The sequence below is a fragment of the Vulpes lagopus genome, chromosome 10 (assembly GCF_018345385.1).
Source record: "Vulpes lagopus strain Blue_001 chromosome 10, ASM1834538v1, whole genome shotgun sequence".
NCBI classification, from domain to species: Eukaryota; Metazoa; Chordata; class Mammalia; order Carnivora; family Canidae; genus Vulpes; species Vulpes lagopus.
Genome location: NC_054833.1, coordinates 45,775,236 through 45,796,806, shown reverse-complemented (window position 1 = coordinate 45,796,806; position 21,571 = coordinate 45,775,236). Strand labels below are relative to the sequence as shown.

The 21,571-nt window shown below is 37.4% G+C and overlaps 1 protein-coding gene across 1 annotated transcript in view; it reads right to left on the bottom strand.

Moving 5' to 3' along the window:
- Positions 1 to 230: 230 nt before the first annotated feature.
- Positions 231 to 21,571, bottom strand: part of ZW10 (zw10 kinetochore protein) — a 35,287-nt gene continuing 13,946 nt past the window's right edge. Inside the window, exons 8-16 of the mRNA XM_041772814.1 lie at positions 13,903 to 14,066; positions 13,148 to 13,330; positions 9,279 to 9,517; positions 6,973 to 7,044; positions 6,188 to 6,357; positions 5,213 to 5,343; positions 4,175 to 4,306; positions 3,167 to 3,369; positions 231 to 840 (exon numbers count right to left, since the gene is read on the bottom strand). Of these exons, the coding sequence (XP_041628748.1) occupies positions 720 to 840; positions 3,167 to 3,369; positions 4,175 to 4,306; positions 5,213 to 5,343; positions 6,188 to 6,357; positions 6,973 to 7,044; positions 9,279 to 9,517; positions 13,148 to 13,330; positions 13,903 to 14,066 (1,415 nt within the window). The 3' untranslated portion in view covers positions 231 to 719. The remainder of the gene's footprint in view (positions 841 to 3,166; positions 3,370 to 4,174; positions 4,307 to 5,212; positions 5,344 to 6,187; positions 6,358 to 6,972; positions 7,045 to 9,278; positions 9,518 to 13,147; positions 13,331 to 13,902; positions 14,067 to 21,571) is intronic.

The following is a 21,571-nucleotide window of genomic DNA, read 5'->3' as shown; positions in this document are numbered from 1 at the left end:
CAAGAAAACAGAATTTAGTTGAAAGAGCAAAGTGCCAAAAATGTATACTGAAGAGAAGTCCTAAGAGTCCTAAGACTTCTGAGAAATTACCAGAGAGTTATGAAGAAGACAACAATGAGTGAGTTCTCTGTGAGGATCATAAATGTCAATAAAAAGAATGGCAGAGAAGTCAAGAAAACTCATTGGTCTCTTTTTTGTCAAAGCTCCCAGGTTATTAAAGACGCTCACCCTTAACTCTGAAAAGCATTATTTATTGGAAAGAAATATTAAAGGAAGTCTCCTTAATCCAGCAAGGACAAATACAGTTCCCCTATCCCCCAAAATATATCTCCCATCTGCTCACAAGTTCTCCCCCTGCCCCAATCTCTTGGGATTCCCTGAATTTGTCGATCTGAGGCCAGGGCCTCCATCTGCAATGGAGTCAGTTCCCAGAAGGCCCAGAGCAACATGAAATAGTGCTACCCTATACTTTCTTATCAAGGGATGATGGCCAGAAAAACAACAAATTGGGGTGTTTTGCTTGACAGCTCATCTTAACATCCAGTTCTTCAACAAAGCCTCATACAAGCCAGAAGGTAAGGCGTTCTTAGGTGAAATCAAACTTCCATGATAAACCGGTTCACCGAAACTAGCAGATGATTCCAAGAAGTCTTTAAGAGATAATTAGGCCAAGAGAGGAATCCACACAGTCAAGACATGGCTTTCTTAGGAAGATACAGCTATTTAATCTTAGCAAGGGCAGCTGCTCTTCTTTCTGTGTTCTGGAACAAGGCACGAATTAAAGCTTTTACTTCACTGGAAGAGAATGCAGCTGCCAAGGGCCCCTTTCCATCTGCCCACCTGCAAAATAAAAGATAAAATTCTATTTCCTCTTATGTCTCTGTATAAGCAAGATTTTAAAACTGCTTATCTGTTCCCAAATGCTTATTTGTCTTAAATAAAACTAAAACAAATCCTGGCATCCTTCTCCCTCTTGACGGCTCTACTACTCTATCTCTTTAACTTCTTCTGCTTCTTGGAGGCATCCTGGTATCAGCACAGTTAGATGAAGAGATCAGGTTGGGAAGATAAGACTATTTCCTCTTATTCTATACTAAGTCCTGTTTGAACTTGAGAATTATGGCCACATCCTCATATGGTTACATGGAATCTTGGGATCAGTAACTATTTTTAAAAATGAGCCACAGGCAACAAACTTTAACCAAGGACTGGTATAAAAAATACACAGTAAATTCCCATGAATTAATAATGAAATCACAAACAACCCCATAGGATAAAGGGCAAAAACCACGAACAGGCATTTTACAATAGAAGAAAAACAAATGATCAGTAAAAAGATGTTCAATATCATTAGAATTTAAGGAAATATAAATTACAATGACAAGGAACTACCATTTCACACTAACTAGCAAAAATTTTAGCATCTGATAATACCAAAAAATTAGTGAAACTGTCAAGCAACAGGATAAATAATGAAATATCTGTAAAATAGAATATGATACAACAGTGAAAACAAACTACAGCTCTGCGTACTAGCATGAGTGATCTTCAAAAACAAAATATTGAACAAAAGAAGCAGGTGATAGAAAATTCCACTTATAGAAAGTTCAAACATGAGCAAGTCTAAACTATATTGTTCACGGATATGTGAAAGTGTGGTGAAACTATAAAGGAAAGGAGAGAAGTACCACAAAATTCAAGACTGTTTGTGGCTGTTTGGTGAGAAACATCTGGAGAGGGGAATACGGGAGTCTCCACAGGACAGGTAATATCTTTCTTACATTAGGTAATAGGTACACAAACACTACTGGTTTTCTTTAAACTGTAAGTAGATTATGTATATATACTATATTTCTTCATATGTATATTTTTATAATGTTAAAACACTTAAACTACACAACTGGAGGTAGCTTCTTCAGTAAAAAATTTTCCCCATTAGTTACCATCCCTATGTTTACTGAGATCTCTGTGTTTACTGAATTCCTTATAGGCAGAAAACAAGAAGCTAAGATACACTAGTACTATAACTGTTCTCACAAAAAAGAATTAATGATTACGAGGCTGCAGCAATGTCCTTTATAACTGCAGAAAGAAAATGTCTTATCTGCTGCCTCTGGAGTCTTACCTAAAGACATCTTATTACCCACTAAGGACTTGTAAATAAGAATAAATAAATCAAATTTTGTACTAATGTAATTGCAAGTATTTTGATTTGATTTTTTTTTCAGGCAGAAATCTCATTTTCATTTTTTAAGATGGACAACATATGCTGAGAACAACTCAAGACACATCTGTGAAGACTGCTCTAATGCACTGGAGCATCTTTAATAAAGTAATAAAGCAAGCCAAAGCAGGCAGACAAGTAGCTGTAAGGACGGAGAAGGACCTTAAGGCCTACTCAGGGAGTTTCCTCTGCAAAGTATGCATACTCATCAACAATTTACCAGACAATAATGGGAGCATCCATAAATGTGTAACTAATCCATATCTTATCTTTTCTGTGCAGCATCAATGAGCTCTGCACACTAAGTATGATGCAATAAAGCATACAACTACTGCACATGGCAACATTAACTGATGGTCTCTGGTGTCGGGGAAAAATATCAGGCACCTTTAAGAAAAGGTGAATTAAGAAAAGATGAATTTTCTCTATGTGTATGATGCTTAATCTCTAAAGCCACTGTACTCCCTACAGAAGTACTGCTGGTCGATCAAACAGTGGTTTGATGCTGACTATTCCGTACAAATAAAAGTCACTTTTGTGTTAACAAATCAAAGCCAATATTAAAATGGATCCACTGTTGGGTTAAAACAAGGCAACAATTTCCATCCAGGTGTCAGAAGGTTGTACTTCTTACAAATGTAAGATAATTGGTGCAGTGTGTCAGAACAATATGCTCAAGACCAAAATAACATGAAAAAGAAGCCTTTATGTTATCAAATATGGGAAAGTGGTAATGAAATCTACACTATTACAGGCCATGCAAAGGCCTCGCCTCGACTACTGCTACTCAATATGAAACTCTTTCCTAAGCAAAATTAAGAAACAGAGAAAAGTACTGCTATCAATGGCACTAATACTTTGTAGCTATCTTTGGAGAGACACAGAGAGAGAGAAAGAGAGAGCATGTGAGTGATAATCCCCTATAAAAAGGGTTATACCCACCGATCCCCAATTTCTTGCAGGCTGGCTTGTAACATCATCATCAATTCTTTGAATGGCATCCATTTTGGCACATAGACTGGAACTTCTTCTTGGTATTTTGTGTTCTTGCTTTCTTCAGACAGAGGTGCGAATACGTGGGGTCCCTCATCCATCACTGTTTTGCATAAGGAATACAATCTATCACCATCTTCAGTAGAGATGTCCTGGTTTTGCAGAGAGGGAACACAAAATAAAAGAATTGGGCCAGCTCACCAGTAAGGAAAGGGCAAATCTCTGGTGCATGCTATCCAAGGGGTCAGCTACAGCAACATGTTTTCCAACCAATTTAGTACACCTTAACAGACATAAGGAGGTATCAGCAGCTTTCTGACAATACTTCTAAAGCTAGAATGACACAAAATATGTTTCAACAGATTGTCAATAATTTAGTTTGCCTGCATGAAAGAGCCCATTTCTCCAGCAGAATGCTGCACCACTTGCTGCAAAGCAAGGGATATTTTTATAAACAAGGACTTAACCAATCTATGCTTTAGAGACATCAGCTGGCAGAGTCCAGGCAACCTGCACATTGGCTCACATTTAAAATCCCAACTGCAACAGTGTGTTACAAAAGTACCTGCACCAGGCTGCACTTCACTTTACCACAAAATTTCATGCACTTGCAAATTAAATAAATATAGGACTTCCTACCTTACAATACATCTAGGGACTACCCAGTTTCCAGACTCCTCCTTCATAATTCACATAGATGCTAAAGGGAAAAGCAGTATAATCCTACTTTCTTATTTAAGTATAAAAGATAGAAATTAGCAAGTCTCTAGCAAAACAGAATTAAGACGAAACTGAAAAAAAAATAACAGTATAATGAGTTAGACATAAAACATGAGCAATTTCTTCTACCATCTGTGTTGACTAGAAATGAGATTTCAACATCATTTTCTTAGTAAAGCAACAATCGGAGGCAAGAACTGCCATCCCAAGTCTGGTGAAACACCTAATGGCCTTTACCTCTAGAGCAGTGATTCTGCCAATGATCTCAGAAATTGCCGTATTGAGTAAAGTCCCCATAGCCTTGCAATATATATTCACTGGCAGGACATCCTGCCACACGATTCCAAGTCTCTTCAGCTGGTGTAGTACCTGTCAGGAGAATATAGCTGTTGATGTGAAAGAGAGACTGTTGCAACTCTATTTTTTACATTCACATTTATCACGCGTGTATGGGAAAAGAGGCATTATATGAAGGTGAGGTAAAAGTCATCAAAAGTATGAGCTTCTTGAATATATGACTCTGGTGATATCCCTGCTGGATGAAATGTACATTTATCCTGAGAACGGGAAACCACTATAAGAAGATAAATCATTTGGACGCCTGGGTGGCTCAGCAGTTAAGCGTCTGCCTTCAGCCCAGGTCGTGATCCTGGAGACCCAGGATCAAGTCCCACATCAGGCTTGCATGGAGCCTCCTTCTCCCTCTGTCTATGTCTCTGCCTCTCTCTCTCTCTCTCTCTCTCTCTCTGTCTGTCATGAATAAATAAATAAAATCTTTTTTAAAAAAAGATAAATCACAAGCATTGAAAAATGTACAGAATTGTGAACTTACTATACTGTAGACCTGAAATCGATATAATACTGTATGTAGTTTTCACTTCAATAAAAAATATCAATCAATAAATAAAAACCATGTGCTCATTAAAAAAAAAAAACACAAAACAGAAAGAACCACGACAAATCATATAGGAGAGAGGGACACTGAAATAAAAGCTAGTATTTCAAATTTCTCAAACTCAAGTTTATGGATCAAAACCTTGCTATGACAGACTTATTAATAACTAGTCACGTTATTGGGTGGGTAGAAAGATAGCTTCCTGTTGGCTTGGTGGGACAAGGAAAGGGAAGACTGTAAACGTGACTGTAAAAGGTATCTGTATTTTCTGATGGGGGTTGTGGTGAATCAAGTGAGCTATTTTCTTTGCTGCTTAAAACACAAGGGGGAGATTATCTAGAGAAAGAGCACAAATTTCAGAGCTGAAAGCAGCTGCCCACCTGCCGGACTGCTTTACTTGCTGCAGAATAATTCTCTTCATCATCCATGTTGGAAAAGTTTCTAGCACTTGATAATCTTTCCAGGAGTTCTCCCTTCTGTGCCCTCATTTGAGCCAAAAAACACTCTGTCCCTATGGTGGGGAAGTAGAATAAAGAATTCTAAAAGTTGTTCAATTACACACTACAAATCCAGGGTGGAAGATGGGAGACAAGCATGAATCATACATTATTGTGCTTATTTGAAACTGCTTGCCAGATGACATCATAAAGCTGTTTTAAGGTTGCTAGAAATAATCACTTCTAATACATTAGCCAGTCCCTCCAAGCCCACTCTCAGGATGATAAGTCTTTCCCAATAGTCTGTACAGGGTCAGATAAGTAACATTACTTATTCAGAAGCAGCTACTTATTTTTCTGATATATCTAAGCCACCTAAGGGAAAAGTCATGAAATAAAAAGCTAAGTGAATCATATACGTTCTCTGCTTTTCTTAGGCTATCATTACAGTAAACATATTGATTCATCCCACACTTCATTTCTTTTGATTTTTAATAATCCCAAGTAAAGCTAGGTAGTAGAATGGAGAGCTACCCTAAGGTTTTGCAAAAAAACAAGCCCTGACATTAGTAAGCTCTTACCAATAATGCTAACAGAATTATCACAATACAAATCTCATTACGTGTTATTCTGTTGACAAGACTCTGATTTGGTGAATTCACTGTGCACCAGCAATGCAGCTTGGATCTCTAACGTACCATGAAACCATGTCATGAAAAAGTAATACTTCCACAAAGACTACATTCACTTTATAAAATTAAATAAAAGGGAACAGCTGCAAACTAAATGCTCTCCCACTTTCCAATATACCTCAGGACCACCACCTAACATCTACCTGCCTAACTCACAAATTACAAAGATACTAGGCTGAAAAGCTGCATAATCAGTATGTTTTCCCCAATTTAAGGTATGCGTTACCAAGTCTCCTGAAGCTGGGTACAAGATCCACAAAAGTAGCAGTGCCATCACAAAGAATGGGGGCCAGACGTGATCTGAACTGATGCCCCAGGGTCAGCAAGTGGTGAGCAATATACATACAGTTGTTGTGGTGAATGGCAGCCAACTGGGGCAGTGTTTGAAGGTTTTCCCTAGGTGAAAAGGAAGAAAGAAATCACAAATTGTTGAAGCTGAGATGGATGAAAAGTTACTTCTCTTTTAATATACTTATAGGCTTTCACAACTGTCTCCTGTACAAATACATGACGAGATATAGTCTCATCACTCACATCCCAGGCAGTGTGAGGCTGTTCTGAGTGCAACTAGGTCCTGAAATACTATTCCAGATTAACAAAAAAGAAAGAGCAAGGGAACCCAGATGTTCACGTGTCTGACTCTATGTATGCAAACCTAGCAGAGTGGTACACAGTAATTCCCTTCAAATCTAAGGCTGACAAGTCTGTGGAAGTGGGGACTCACTTCCTCTTCCTCCAAATTCCCTTTTTCACTTACACAACCAACTCTTCTAATTCACTAGTTTCCAAATTGGCTGCAGATCAGAGTCACCTGGGAAATTTTAAACTATATTGATGTTTAGACTTTAATAACCAATATTCTTTAAACGTGGTTTTTTAGTGGTTTATTCCAGTTCATTGTGAATTTCAGTAACCCAAATATTTTTGGTGGGAATATAAAATTGGTGGTTTTAACCCAACTTCCATTTTAGACACATCATATCATACAGAAATCAGACACATATCACTTACTTGTGATATGTTGGCACAACATCATGGAACAAATGGAAGATGTTCCTCACGGAGTAGAAAAGTTGAACAGCACTGAAGAAAAAAAGTTTCAACAGAAATGCATAAGGATACTGACAATGAGAAAAAAGGTCAAACTCGGTGCACATTAGTTGATAACTAATCTAGTTATCAACTAATGTGCACTAACTAAACTACGGTTTAAGAGAACACTGCCTTGGTCAGTGCTGAAAACACCCTTAATCTAGGTAGAAAAATATTCTCCACCAGTATTTGCTAACTAGACTGCAGTTCTAAAAACCTGGATCTACTAATAATTTAAGCACAGCAGCATTAGCCCAAAGCTTCTTTCCCATTATCAATTTGTGTTCTGCCAATACCCAGAGTATCCCTTCAGTAACAAATGGAGCTAAGCCTCAAGCAAATGTCACCTGCTCACTGACGCACTCTGCAAAGGGCAAGGTATCAATAAAGGCATTCACTTGGTTCTTTTAGAATCAGTCTGACTTTCAGCTTTCACCTTTTCTCCTTCTTCCCCCAATGCAAGGAGATGAATCAACATTTCTAGGATAGGATCTAACCTCAAAATTTTTTGCCCTTTAAATCTGGCCTTAGAACACCTGAATATTATTATTAAAATGCACTCAGAGCAAATATACGGTTTGTACAGCTTACTTCCACAAAGGCATATCTTTTTTTTTTCTTTTTTCACATAGGAATATCTTAAACTATGTATGTACCTTGAATAAGTCACAGGAATTCCACAAATATTTAGAAAAGCAACTCATGGTTACTAGATCCCAAAACACTGTTACTACCTGATTACTAAGATACCTGATGAAATTATTTCATTTTATTTTTGCTGCACGTGTTGCTATATAAGGTTTGGTAATAGGGAAGTAAGTTATAACATGCCTGTGTTTGTCCTGGTAAAAACTATTTGTTTTGGAGGAAAGAATGCATATAGATACACAGTACACAAAATGACTGTTTGGTGTTCTGTGTTATCAAAAAATGGAGGAAATACTGCCTTGTATCTCTAACTTCTGGTCTAACATATATCAGGTGAAATAACAGTTACTCTTAAATTTATTTTGCCAAAGGAGTATATACTTTTTACATGTATTTTTCTTCCTACTTATATTTAAAACTGGATTGACTTGTGAACACAATTCACTGAAGTCATGGAAATATCTTGGTAAATATATTCTTTCTAGTGCAGAATAAAATAAAGGAGTTTGTTTGCAGGTAGAGATCGAAATGAAAGCTCTGGAAGCCCACCTGAGATGCAATGTGGCTAAGTCAGGTCCAGGTGGGACTGTTCTCTCCTGTGAGGATGAAAAGTAAAGAACTGCTACCCATAGATTCAAACTAGAGAGACTTTTGTCAGTCTGCTCTACATCTTCTCAATTCTAAGAGTAGGAGAGGTGCTCACAAAGCAAAAAGAGATTCAGAACGAGATGTGGACTAGAGTTGGAAGTACCTGAATATAGTGTAGATTAAGAGAAATCATCCTCCAAGGGTAAAATCAGATCTCCAGAACATTCCATGCTTTTTCTTCTACCTTTGGCCTTCCAACAAACTATTATTGCATTAAAAACAAAAACGTAGGGGCACCTGGATGGCTCAGCAGTTGAGCATCTGCCTTCAGCTCAGGTTGTGATCCTGAGGTCCTGGGATCAAATCCCACATAGGGCCCCCCTTGAAGAGCCTGCTTCTCCCGCTGCCTGTGTCTCTCTGCCTTTCTCTGTATCTCTCATGAATAAATAAATATAATCTTTTTTAAAAATGTAAATTAAGTATAATTAGGGTCTGTTTTTCAAAAGGTAAAATGAATTCTAAGCTAAACGGCCGGGGCAGACTGGAGTAGATGGTGTAATAACCATTATTACCACCGCCACCGGTAATAATAAAATAAACATTTGAGTACTGATCATTTTCGAGGTGGTATTCTAACTTCTTTATGTGTGCCTTCTCATATAACATCATTCAACTCATATAAAAAGTAAAAGTCAAACAAAAATTAAAAGAGCTTTTTGTAAAAAAAAGTGATTAACTTTAATGTTAAAGAAACTCCACTCATCATCCATACACGTTTCCACTTTAAACATATGCTGTGAGAAGTACATGCTACTGTAAATAAAAGTTAATTATCAGTATGTATCTGTGTGCTGCACTGTTTTTCTAGGAAAAAAAATACTAACTAATGTTAGGATAAGAAAACCCAAAGAATTTCAACTAATTTTCTTAATAAATGTCTAGGTTCGGTATGCATTTAACCCAGTCACTGCCATTTTCAGAACGCTTACCACTGATCACTGCTGGTTGTTGCCTCTACTAAAGTCTGATAGGCAAGTTCCATTAACTGCTTCACAGATTCACTGATGCGGCACGTGGGCAAAGAAAAGGAATGTTGGTCCAATGTATTTTCAGGCTCTAAATTCACCACCTCATTAAAGTGAGTTTTGGGCATATTCTGTACTTGTGGCTTCTCATCCTTCTCAGGACAGGGTAAGGCTGGCACACTTATCTTATAATCAGGAGTAATCTAAGATTCAAACACAAAACACAGAAAATGTATTGTCCTGAGAATAATGCAAAGGCAAACATACAGAAAGGATAAGATGCTGGTGGCCTGCATGATGACCCAGCTGTGGCTCTACAGAACAATCAAAAGATTTGAATAAATGCGGAAATGATTTTAATGACTGCTCAATCTTGGGTGAGAGCATGTCATAAGAAAATAAAGAATCCCCTTTACTATGGCATTCTTCCATTTCTTCTGTGTATTCTTCATAATGGTGGAAACTGGCCCAAGATTTCAGGTAAATAAAAGGACCTCCAGAAATCATCTTTCTCAGGCCAGACTATGAAATTATTGCAGACAAGTATAACTGTGTGTCCTGTTGTCATTAAACACATTATTTCCTACCAGGAACGTGTGTTGGTTCAGTCTAAAAAATAACCCATTCAGGCTAGCATATCATCCACTAAACAAAACAAAACTTCAAATCAAAACCGAAAAAGCTTCCCTTACATTTATACAGAATGGAAATTCCTAGATGTATCAAGACCCTGAAAGAACACCAGGCTGCTAGGCTGCAAACATCAGTGATATTTTTAAATCTGACTTTTAACAAAGTCACTTAATCTCTCTAGTCCTCAATCTTCTCATAGTAAAGTGAAGAAATTGTCCTACAATAATGGTCTTCAAACCTCATTTTCCAAACATACCAGAAGGGCCAAGGAAAAAAAAAAAGAGATTAAGCAGGTGGGAACAGCAGGCTCCACTGCAAGAGCAGCAGTCCTGTTCTGCACTTGCTGGACCCCCACCACGTTTCTAACAGAAAAAGCTCCAAGTTCTAAAAAAAATGGTTATGTCACCAAATTTGCCTTCCTGATCTATAAAATGATATAATAAAACCTACTTCAAAGGGCTATTAAGAAGTTTAAGTGACAATACAAATGTCTCAGGGTCGGCAGTCAAATTTATGGCTAAGAGAGTAGAAGGAAAACATTATAGAGGTGATTTAAAAAATGCTAATGTTTGTCTGAAAAAGAGTGGGCCCAAAATTCACGTGACCCAATTAAGTGACTTCTTAAGGAAGGTGAGGGAACCCGTGATGGAAGCATGTAAGATCTAATCTGCTGCCTGTCAGGTTAAAATGTCAAAACAAGACCCACAACAAAACGTAGCTTTAGATCTTAGGGGAAAATAGTGGCTATACACAAGGAATGGTTTAGAGGGAATTTAGATGAAAACCATGAAAGGCCATTTAGCTGAAAATGGTTTTTAGAAAAAGAAAGAGGATCTTTTCAAAGTTGGGCAATGGAGAAGATCTAATCCCAGGGCCTAAATGCCAACAGAAAGAACCAGGATCAAATCCAGAGCAGTGGTTCTCAAACAGGAACAATTTTGCCCTCTGGAGGACATCTGGCAACGTCTGGAGATATTTTTCATTGTCACCACTGGGAGAGGTGCTACTGGCATCTAGTGGGTAAAGGTTAGGTATACTACTAAGCATCCTACAAAAGAGCCCCCCACCCCCACCCCAACCAACAGCAAAGAATTACCTAGTCCCAAATGTCAACAGTGCCACTACTGAGAAACCCTGACCTAGAGAAAGCTACTATTAGGATTTGAGTTCTTGAGGAAAATGCAGTCACAGTGTCAGAGCTAGTTGAGTATAGGGAGCTCAGAGATTGTCTTGTTCAATTCTGTCACATTACAGAAGAGGAAAATGAGGTCCAAAAGGTTAGAAGATTTGGCCCAGGGCCACAGAGCAATCCAGTAACAATCCTATTTACATCAAGAAGTCACGAGACAGGAAAGTGGGTCATATATGAACTCATTTACCAGATATTTACTGAGCACTAAGTACATAGCACTATGTAGCAGTATTCTCTTGGTACCGGAGATACGACAGTAGACAAAACAGTGGGGAAGAAAAAAAAAAGCCCACGTTGGAGCTTATTTTCCAGAGAGAAAGAAACAATAAATAATAAGAGATTCAAAGAAACATAAAAGCAAGGAAAAAAGGGCATAAGAATAGGAGGAGGTCACAATTTTAAAAAGAATTGCCAGGAAGGGGAACAGTCATACCCCTAGTCATACAGGTAAACATGTTCCAACAAGAGGGAACAAGAGATTCAAAGGTTCTGCAACCGAGTGGGCTGAGCCAATTCAGGGAACAGCAATGAGTCCCAAGTGTGTGCAGCAGAGTAACTGAAGAAGAATGCAATGGGAGATGGGGTAGAGCGGAATGGTGGGACAAACCCTACAAAGCCTTGGAGGCTATAGTCAGGCTACTCTTTTTCTAAATGAGATGGGAAACCCCTGGATTTTGTGCAGGATAATTACATAATCAAATGATATTTATGTAAAAATAAATAAAACCCCACAGCACAGTTGCTGGTACTGAGTGGATTACAGCTCCTTAATTATCCAAAATACCTCAAAATGTGTTCAAACCTGTGCCTCTCAAATGGCTGATGAACTATTTTGTTAGGTGGACACAGTAACAGGGCACCTCCAAGGGAATATCGCAAAAGAAGGGACAAAGGGTAAAAAAAAAAAAAAAAAAAAAAAAAAAGAAGGGACGAAGGGAAGAGCCTCATCCCTATGACTGTGACACGAGAAAAAGAGCTGAGAAATGTTCTATTAAGGGACTACCTTAGTTTACATTTTACTTTAAGTAATACCTTACACTTACCAAATATTATTTGATATATGTAAAACTTGAAAAAAAAAATAGAATACATCGAGGGCAGCCTGGGTGGCTCAGCGGTTTAGCGCCACCTTCAGCCAAGGGCGTGATCCTGGAGACCCAGGATCGAGTCCCACATCAGGCTCCCTGCATGGAGCCTGCTTCTCCCTCTGCCTGTGTCTCTGCCTGGATCTCTCTCTCTCTTTCTCTCTGTGTGTGTGTCTCTCATGAATAAATTTAAAAAAATAAAAAGAAAATACATCGACTTATCTAAGGTCAAAGGAGTAAATTACCCTTCATGCAAATTAAAGAGCCCACTGACTTTGCAGGTAACTGTTGGTACTGTACAAAAATTGTATCTTTTTTGTTTGTTTTATTACTCTGACTTCAAAACTAGTGCCTCTGGGCACCTGGGTGGCTCAGCAAGCAGTTGAGCATCTCCCTTCAGCTCAGGTTGTGATCCCGAGGTCCGCAGATGGAGTCCTGCAGCTTCTCCCTCTGCCTATGTCTCTACTCTCTCTGTCTCTCATGAATAAATATATAAGATCTTAAAACGACAACAACAACAACAACAAAAACTAGTGCCTCCGCTAGCCTAAGAGATGAAGTCAACATTTTTACAGCAATGTATAATCTCTGGACTCAGAAAGCCAAATTACATCTATCACAAAATTGTGGATTAAAAACTCAAGTAATAAAGTTAATTTCAACAACAGGAATCTATGATATTTACTTGGGTTTTTCAGTGTATACTACGCTTTCGTGTACACTATCTTATCTGGGCCTCACAGTAACCTAGGGAAGAGGCAGCTATCAGGACCCCTTGAAAGATGAGAGAACTACCCGTTGCAAGATGAGTAACTTCTCTCACTGAGCTCAGCAACTGTCATACTCTCTTCCACTCTACCAAATTTGTCTCAAAAATGCACGCGGCTCCTAAACACAACATAATACGTGATAAGCCCCAGTACCTTCACAGTGTTGTGAATTTCAGAGGTCATTAGGTTTCTAGCTGCCACGATCACATCCTGACATTTCTTGTTAGCAAAATGAGAATTGATGTTGCGGGCATATTTCAGCAAATCCGTAGTATCTCCTTTTAAAAACCTCATCTCTTTTAGGGCATTTTCAAATTCTTCAGTGGACTGTATGATCTGAGAGAGACAAGGGGGAAAAAAGAAAGAATTATATACACATATTCCATTTCAGTATTGGAATTTCAAACCCAACACACAAAAACTAACAGGGACCAGGTAGGCATTTAAGTTTTACAACAGACCAGCAGTTAGCAGGTATACATATATTAGGTATTCTTCTGGCCCAAAATCCATTAGGAATACTATCTTCAATATGAACTTCTGATTCTACTTAATAAAAGTGCAAAGATCTCTAAAATAAATACACTTATTTTAGTGTTCAAGGAAATGCTAAAAAGCAAAAAAGTAAAGTGTCACACAGTAGCTACAATAGTTGATACAAGTATAAAAGAACAATTGTTTTCCAAAGGTATCTTACTAATGAAAATATACTTAAAAAGAAAACATACTTCCCAATCAAAAGGTAGAAAGCAGGGAGAGAAATGAAGTAATAGAGAATTTGCTTTCACTCCCTATTAATAATTTCCTTAAAAATCTCACTAAAGTGCAAAAGGTCCCCAGGGAAAAACAAAAGATACCAATAGGTACCTACAGTCTCTTCCAACCTTCTGTAATATCTCTGCACTCACCTCTTCATACTGCTGCAACTTGCTGCTATTAGTTGGGATAGAATAAACCAAGCAGTTTTTAATGAGGCACTCAGACAAGTCCTCCCAGATCATGTCACCAAGCATCTCAGCCAATATGATCTTAGATGTTTTTTCATTTTCTAGGTCAGTATCAAGAGATAAATCTGAAACAAACAAAAATATTTTAAACAAGACGCCATTCACAGTTAAGATTATTCTCAAGTTTCCTAGTTTTCTAGAATTCTAGAAATTTTAGCATGGGGAAGAAAACAGCACAGATCATTCTACAGCTATCTCAACTGCCTACGTGGGACAAAGCATGGCACACAATTATTACTTTAGTCTCATTGCTGAACTGAGCAATCTGCACTGTATTACTGCCTGTACTCTACAACAATAAAGTATTAAGCTATCCACATCATACAGTAATCATCTACTGCAAATCTACCGATCAAGTTACATGACAAGCACTCCGAAGTTCTGCATACCAAATTGAAACTCACTTCAATAAAATCCCAGTTCTTTAATAATGAATGAACATCCTCTGTCATCTTTGCCTAGGAGCTGCATGTTTATCCTAAGTGAAATATCAAAAAACACCTTACATTACAGGATGATAACTAACCTAGCAAACAGAATACTTCAATACCTCTATAGTATATTGTATGGTGGTTATTTTCCCCAACATATTTGGATGGAATTATTGAAAATATATTATTAATTAATTAAATAATTAAGAAACAGTGGCCAACATAGAGGGAAGAGGAACCATAAAAGACATAAGCTATTTTTAACCTAGTCCCAATTCACCGACCTTAGAGGATAAGAAACTTAAAAGAAAGTAACCATATTATCTCAGAGCCTTGAGAGTCTTAACGATGTCTAAAGTCTAGATTTGTACAGCCACCAACCACATTTTGCTGCTGAGTACTTGAAATGTGGTTGGTGTGATTGAGGAACCGAATTTTTAAGATTTTTAAATCTATTTCAGTTTAAAAATGAATGCAAAGAGGAGTGGCACCTGGGTGGCTCGTTGGTTAAGCACCTGACTCCTGATTTCAGCTCAGGTCATGCATGACCTCAGGGTCATGAGATCAAGCCCTGCATCTCTCTCCCTCTGCCCCTTACCCTGCTTGTGTGCTTGCTAAATGAATGAATAAATGAATGAATGAATGAATGAATGAATGAAATCTTTTTAAAAAAATGGAAGTCAGGGTATGTGATTATAAAGAGAGAACACAAAGCAGCTTGTGGCAATAGAATAGTTCCATATCTTGATTATGGTGGTGGCTATGTGGACCTACGTATGATAAAACTACACAGAGCTACACACACAAATGAGAGCAGATAACACTGGTGAAATCTGAATAAGTTCTGTTGAATTGGACCATCGTCCATTTGCTGGGTTTGGTATTATACTAAAGGTAGACGAGATATTAATGCTGAAGGAAATGGCTGAAGGGTACATGGGACCTGTATATCTTTTGAATAAAAAGTTTGAAGTAAAAGAAAAAAAGGAAGTAGTGTAAAGTAGTTTTGTTAAGCACAACATTGCTGTTTCAGTAAGACTGCAACATCACTTTAACTACTGTACCATGTAAGCTATTACACTGTCTGTAGTGCTCATGTCAGAGGCACACATCATTTCTAGTACGTCACATGAATACCTCACCAAGCCAGTCAGCATAAACAGATCCATTCCATTCTAATTATTTTTTTCTATGCACCAGTATAACACTGTAATGCATTTATTTGAATACTTATGCATACAGCACAAGCTACACTGGTACCTAGATAAACTGTAAAAGGCAATTAAATTGAAATGCTAATTGTAATTATAATTATTTTTCTAAATTTAAGAAAAATAACCATGGACAAGGTATACTACCAATGAAGAATTAAGTGAAGATGTAAAAGTGAATAGTATCATGGGAACAGTAAAGGAAAAAAAAAACTGAAAGAGAACATCACACATTTCACAATAAATGGCAGATGCAATTTACTAACACAGAGCAAAACAAATCTGATTTTTTAAAAAGAGAATAAAGTAAACAATATTGAGACATTTTTAGCAAATATATATATTTCACTATACTGTTCAAAAGTACTCTATTCTTATTTTAGCTTTTTATTAAAAAAACGTAACTGAATTTTGTCATATTTTCCATATCTAATGACATGGAATTTAATATGAAATCTATTACTAAATACAATTTAATATGCTGACATAATAAACTGGATGATAGCTTTCTTATGTTAAATACCTTTGCACTCCTAGAATAAGCAATGGCTCTTTTTTTTTTTTTTTTTAAAGATTTTACTTATTTATTCATGAGAGACACAGAGAGAGGCAGAGACATAGGCAGAGGGAGAAGCAGGTTCCCTGCAGGGACCCTGATGTGGGATTCGATCCCAGGACCCCAGGATCACGATGTGAGCAAGGCAGAAAATCAAACACTTGAGCTATCCAGGCGCCCCACACCCCAGCAAGGTCTCCCTTTTTTATTTTTTTAAGATTTATTTATTTATTTATGATAGACATAGAGAGAGAAAGAGAGAGAGAGGCAGAGACACAGGAGGAGGGAGAAGCAGGCTCCATGCCGGGAGCCTGACATGGGACTCGATCCTGGGACTCCAGGATCGCACCCTGGGCCAAAGGCAGGCACCAAACTGCTGAGCCACCCAGTGATCCCTAAGGTCTCTTTTTTAAAGATATTGGATTTTTAATTTACTACATTTTGTAAATGTTTGCATTTAAAACCCAAAGGTAAAATTGTTCTACAGTGTTTTCTCTGGGTGTAAACTATCATTATTACATTTTGGTATTGTTTATGCCGGCTTCTGTTTTTTTATTTCTATTTTTTTAAGATTTTATTTATGTATTTATTTGAGGGAAGGAGTGTGAGAGCATGAGCAGGGGGCAGACAGGCAGAGGGAGAGGGAGAACCAGGTTTCCCACTGAGCAGGGAGCCTGACATGGGGCTCGATCCCAGGACCTGAGGTCCTGACCGGACCTGGAAGCAGACACTTTCTTAACTGACCGAGCCATCCAGGAGCCCCATGCTATTTTTTAAAAACTTACGTAGGACATAGACATATTTTTCTATTGACCGAAAGGGTTTGATTAACACAGGGATTATCTATAATTTGAAGTATACACAGAAATGAGTATAAACTCTCTGTGCCTGACTAGTGACCTTTTTAGTGGCAAGTCTATGATAACCTTTCAAATTTCTTCTACAAGTATTTGTATGTTCAGAATTTCTGCTCCTTGGTAAAAATGTGTAATCGATACTTTCTAGAAAATCATTCATGGCAAGAACAAAATTTGCTTGTTATGACAAGTCCCAAACCACTAAGATTTATAAAGAAAAAGCCAAATTTTCTTTCTCTATATCCACAAGCTTCTTTCTCCATGCCCAAGTGACCAATGCTATCATTTTGGTTTGTATTCTTCTTCTATTATAGTTTTTAAAAAATGTGTATACACACACACACACACACACACACACACACACGTACTTGATATGGACTGAATTGTACACTCTCCTCCACAATCTGTATGTTGAAGCCTTAACCCCCAATGTGACTGGATTTGGAGATAGGGCCTGGCCTTTAAAGAGATAATTAAGATTAAATGTGGTCATAAGGGAGAGGTCATATTCCAATAGGACTGGTCTCCTTATAAGAAGACAAAGAAACACCAGTGATGCACTCTTACAGAGGACAGACTAGTGAGAAGGCTGTCTGCAAGGTAAGGAGAGGGCTCAGGAGAAACCAAATCTGCTAATACCAAGATCTTGGACTCCCAGCCTACAAAACTATGAGAAAATAAATTTCTGTTCTTTAAGCCACACAGCCTATGGCATTTTGTTATGGCGGCCACAGCAAACCAATAAAATACTCATATAAGGGACTGCTCTCTTTTTTATAAAAATGGGTTCGTGCGGGGATCCCTGGGTGGCTCAGCGGTTAAGTGCCTGCTTTTGGCCCAGGGCGCGGTCCTGGAGTCCCAGGATCGAGTCCCATGTTGGGCTCCCTGCATGGAGCCTGCTTCTCCCTCTGCCTGTGTCTCTGCCTCTCTCTATGTCTATCATAAATAAATATAAATAAATCTTTAAAAAAATGGGTTCATGCCATAGATTTTACACTTAACTTTTTTGTCACTTAAAAACAGATCATAGGGCAGCCCCAGTGGTTTAGCGGTTTAGTGCAGCCTTCAGCCCAGAGCATGATCCTGGAGACCCGGGATCTAGTCCCACATCAGACTCCGATGGAGCCTGTTTCTCCCTCTGCCTGTGTCTCTGCCTCTCTCTCTCTCTGTGTGTGTCTCTAATAAATAAATAAAATCTTTAAAACAAACAAACAAATCATAGCCATCTCTTAAGCCAACATCTCCATGTCTGCTTCATTTCTTTTCCCTAGAAAAGAATGTACCAAGTATGGCTCAGACACATGTTATGTAACTATTGCCCAAATGATGCACAGTCCAGTATGCAAGTATACAACACTACTCAAACATATAACCTATTGATATCACTTCTGTAAAGAACTAAAAAGTGGAACACTAGGTCAAAGGGGTGTGTGTATATATATATATACATACATATATATATATATATACTATAATAGAGCTTCATATGATTTTTTACAAGGCACTCATAAAAAGCACTGAAAGAAACTACCTTTTTACTTTTTCTTTTTTTTTTTTTTTTAAGATTTTATTTATTTATTCATGTGTGAGAGAGAGGCAGAGGGAGAAGCAGGCTCCATGCAGGGAGCCTGACGTGGGGCTCAATCCCAAGTCTCCAGGATCACGCCCTGGGCCAAAGGCAGGTGCTAAACTGCTGAGCCACCCAGGGATCCCCCTTTCTACTTTCTTACCAGAAGTGTCTCATACAGATCTTTTAATGTCAGCCCTACCTAAGGATGAAAGTTCACCTTGATACTGTGATTTCCATTCCCCTACTAGGGAGGTTAAGCAATACATTTTTATTTTTATTTGTGAACAAATTGCACCTTCTCTTCTGTGAATTGACTATTCATATTTTTGGCCTATTATTCTTTTTCTTTGGAAAAAGTCCTTATACTAACGCCTTCCTGTCAAACATTTTGTAAGAATTTTCTCCCAGATCACTATTGTCTTTTGACTTTCTTTATAGTATTGTTAACCACACAGAATTTAACATTTACGTAGTCAAATTTGTCAATCCTTCCTTTTATGCAGTCTGAGCTTCCTCAGAGTATTTACATGTCCTAAATTTTCTTCTAACTTTTTTATTGTTGTTTTTTCATGGAGGGCTTTAATTCATCTTGAATTTACTTTGGTATGAACTATGAAGCAGGAATCTAACTTTGTTTTATTGCAGAGATGGCCAATTTTGCTAACACCATTACTAAATGATCTGTGCCACTAAACTGAAATGTGACTTTGGTCACACATCAAGTTTTCTTTTTCTTTTTTTAAATATTTTACTTATTTATTCATGAGAGACACAGAGAGAAGGCAGAGACACAGGCAGAGGGAGAAGCAGGCTCCATGCAGAGCCCGATGTGGGACTCGATCCCAGAACTCTGGGATCATGCCCTGAGCTGAGGGCAGATGCTCAGCTACTGAGCAAACCAGGCATCCTTCAAGTTTTCATTTATTCTGGCTCTACTTCTAGACTCTTTTTCATTCCACTGATTTCCTTGTACCAAAAACACAGTTTTAATTTTAAAATTGTCCTACTAATGTTTCTTAAATCTTTATTAGCAATTCTCCAAATATATTTTCGCTGAAGCTTTTATGGAGTTTGAAAATATATAATGGGTATTTGATTGACAATATATTAGATTTATATACTGTTTTGGAATGAACTAACAATTTTATTGAGATGGTCTTCTAATCCACAAAAGCCTTTTATTCAGGTTTTATGTCCTTCAAAGTTTATGGTTTTCTTCACATGTCCTCCTTTCTTATTAAACTTATCTTTAAGGGGATCCCTGGGTGGCTCAGCGGTTTGGCGCCTGCCTTTGGCCCAGGGCGCGATCCTGGAGTCCCGGGATCGAGTCCCGCGTCGGGCTTCCGGCATGGAGCCTGCTTCTCCCTCTGCCCCCCCCCATGTCTATCAAAAATAAATAAATAAATATTTTAAAAAATAAAAAATAAACTTATCTTTAAGAATTTTATGATTTTATTAGCCTAATATCTCTATATTTTAATTTATAACCAATCATTACTAGTGCACAAAGATGTTATTGATTTTATGTCTCCATACTGCACCTAAACAATTATTAAATTTCATACCAATTATAAATGTTTTAATAGAGCCTTTTGGTTCCCTAAGTATGCAATCATATCATTTATATGTAAAGATAATTTCTTCTCTTTAATATTCATACTTATTTTCTCTTCTTTGCATTAGCACAACCCCTAAAATAATACCAAAGAATATTAATGATAGCATGCATTCCCAACTTATTACTGATTTTAATGGAAATAAAGTTTTTAATCCTTTAATGGAATGCTCATTGTTGGCTTTTTAGAAGCAATTAGTTTTAAAACCAATCATTACTTTAAAAAAATTCAATATAAGGGATGCCTGGGTGGCTCAAACGTTGAGCATCTGCCTTCAGCTCAGGTCATAATCCTGGGCTTCCCACAGGGAGCCTGCTTCTCCCTCTGCCTGTATCTCTGCCTCTCTCTCTCTCTGTGCTCTCATGAATAAATAAATAAAATCTTTTTTAAAAAATCCAATAAAGTATAACATTATTATGCAAAGTAATCTATTACATAGCTATGTAATTTACTCAATCATTTCTCTATTTTTCAAAATTTCATTATTTTCCAGTATTTTAGTATTAGAAGTAACATTATGATGCACATCCTTATACATAAATAGTTTTATGAATTTAAGATTATTTCTATAGGGCAGACTCCTATAAGTTGAAATCTTGGTTCAAAGGATTTAGACATTTTTAAGGCTTTTTATATATTTTGCCAAATTCTTTCCAAATAAATTTTCTTTTCTTCTTTGTGTACCCCTGAAACTAATCTAGATTGTAAGTTGACTATACTGGAATTAAAATGAACCTAAATAAATAAAATTTAAAAAAATAAAAGCTAACATTTATTGTTGGTATAACAACGCTTTCTTTCTTTCTTTTTTTTTTATGACAATGCTTTCTAATAAAGAAAGCTGTGAAGAAAAAAATACAGATTTAAAAGGTAAAAAGAAGAGCATATAACCAAAGGCAAATATAAAAGGAAGGGCAGAAGTCCTTACAAAGTCTCAGAAAAACTAAAATTCAAAGAAAATAGAGGATTCCAAAAAGAATTAAGGATATGATTAAGGAATTCAAAATATGATTCTCAGGTTATATTTAAATCAAGAAGATGAAGGAAGGGAATGAATGCTGGCTGACCGATATCAGAGACAACACAAAATCCCTAAACTCCTTCTATTACCCTCTTCTTTATCAAAGGTAGTGGTCTCTAAGCCAGAAGAGAAAGAATAAATGGTAAAAGAGAAACTAGAGCCTAATATGTATAAAAAGATTAGAAAAGCATCTAGCAACACTACATGAGTTGTCTTCTGCTCTGAGAATCCTAGGTGTAAGAAAACTAATATGTAAGTCAACAGGTATAGCATGGGTTGACTTAGTGGAACAGAGTAAAACTGTATAG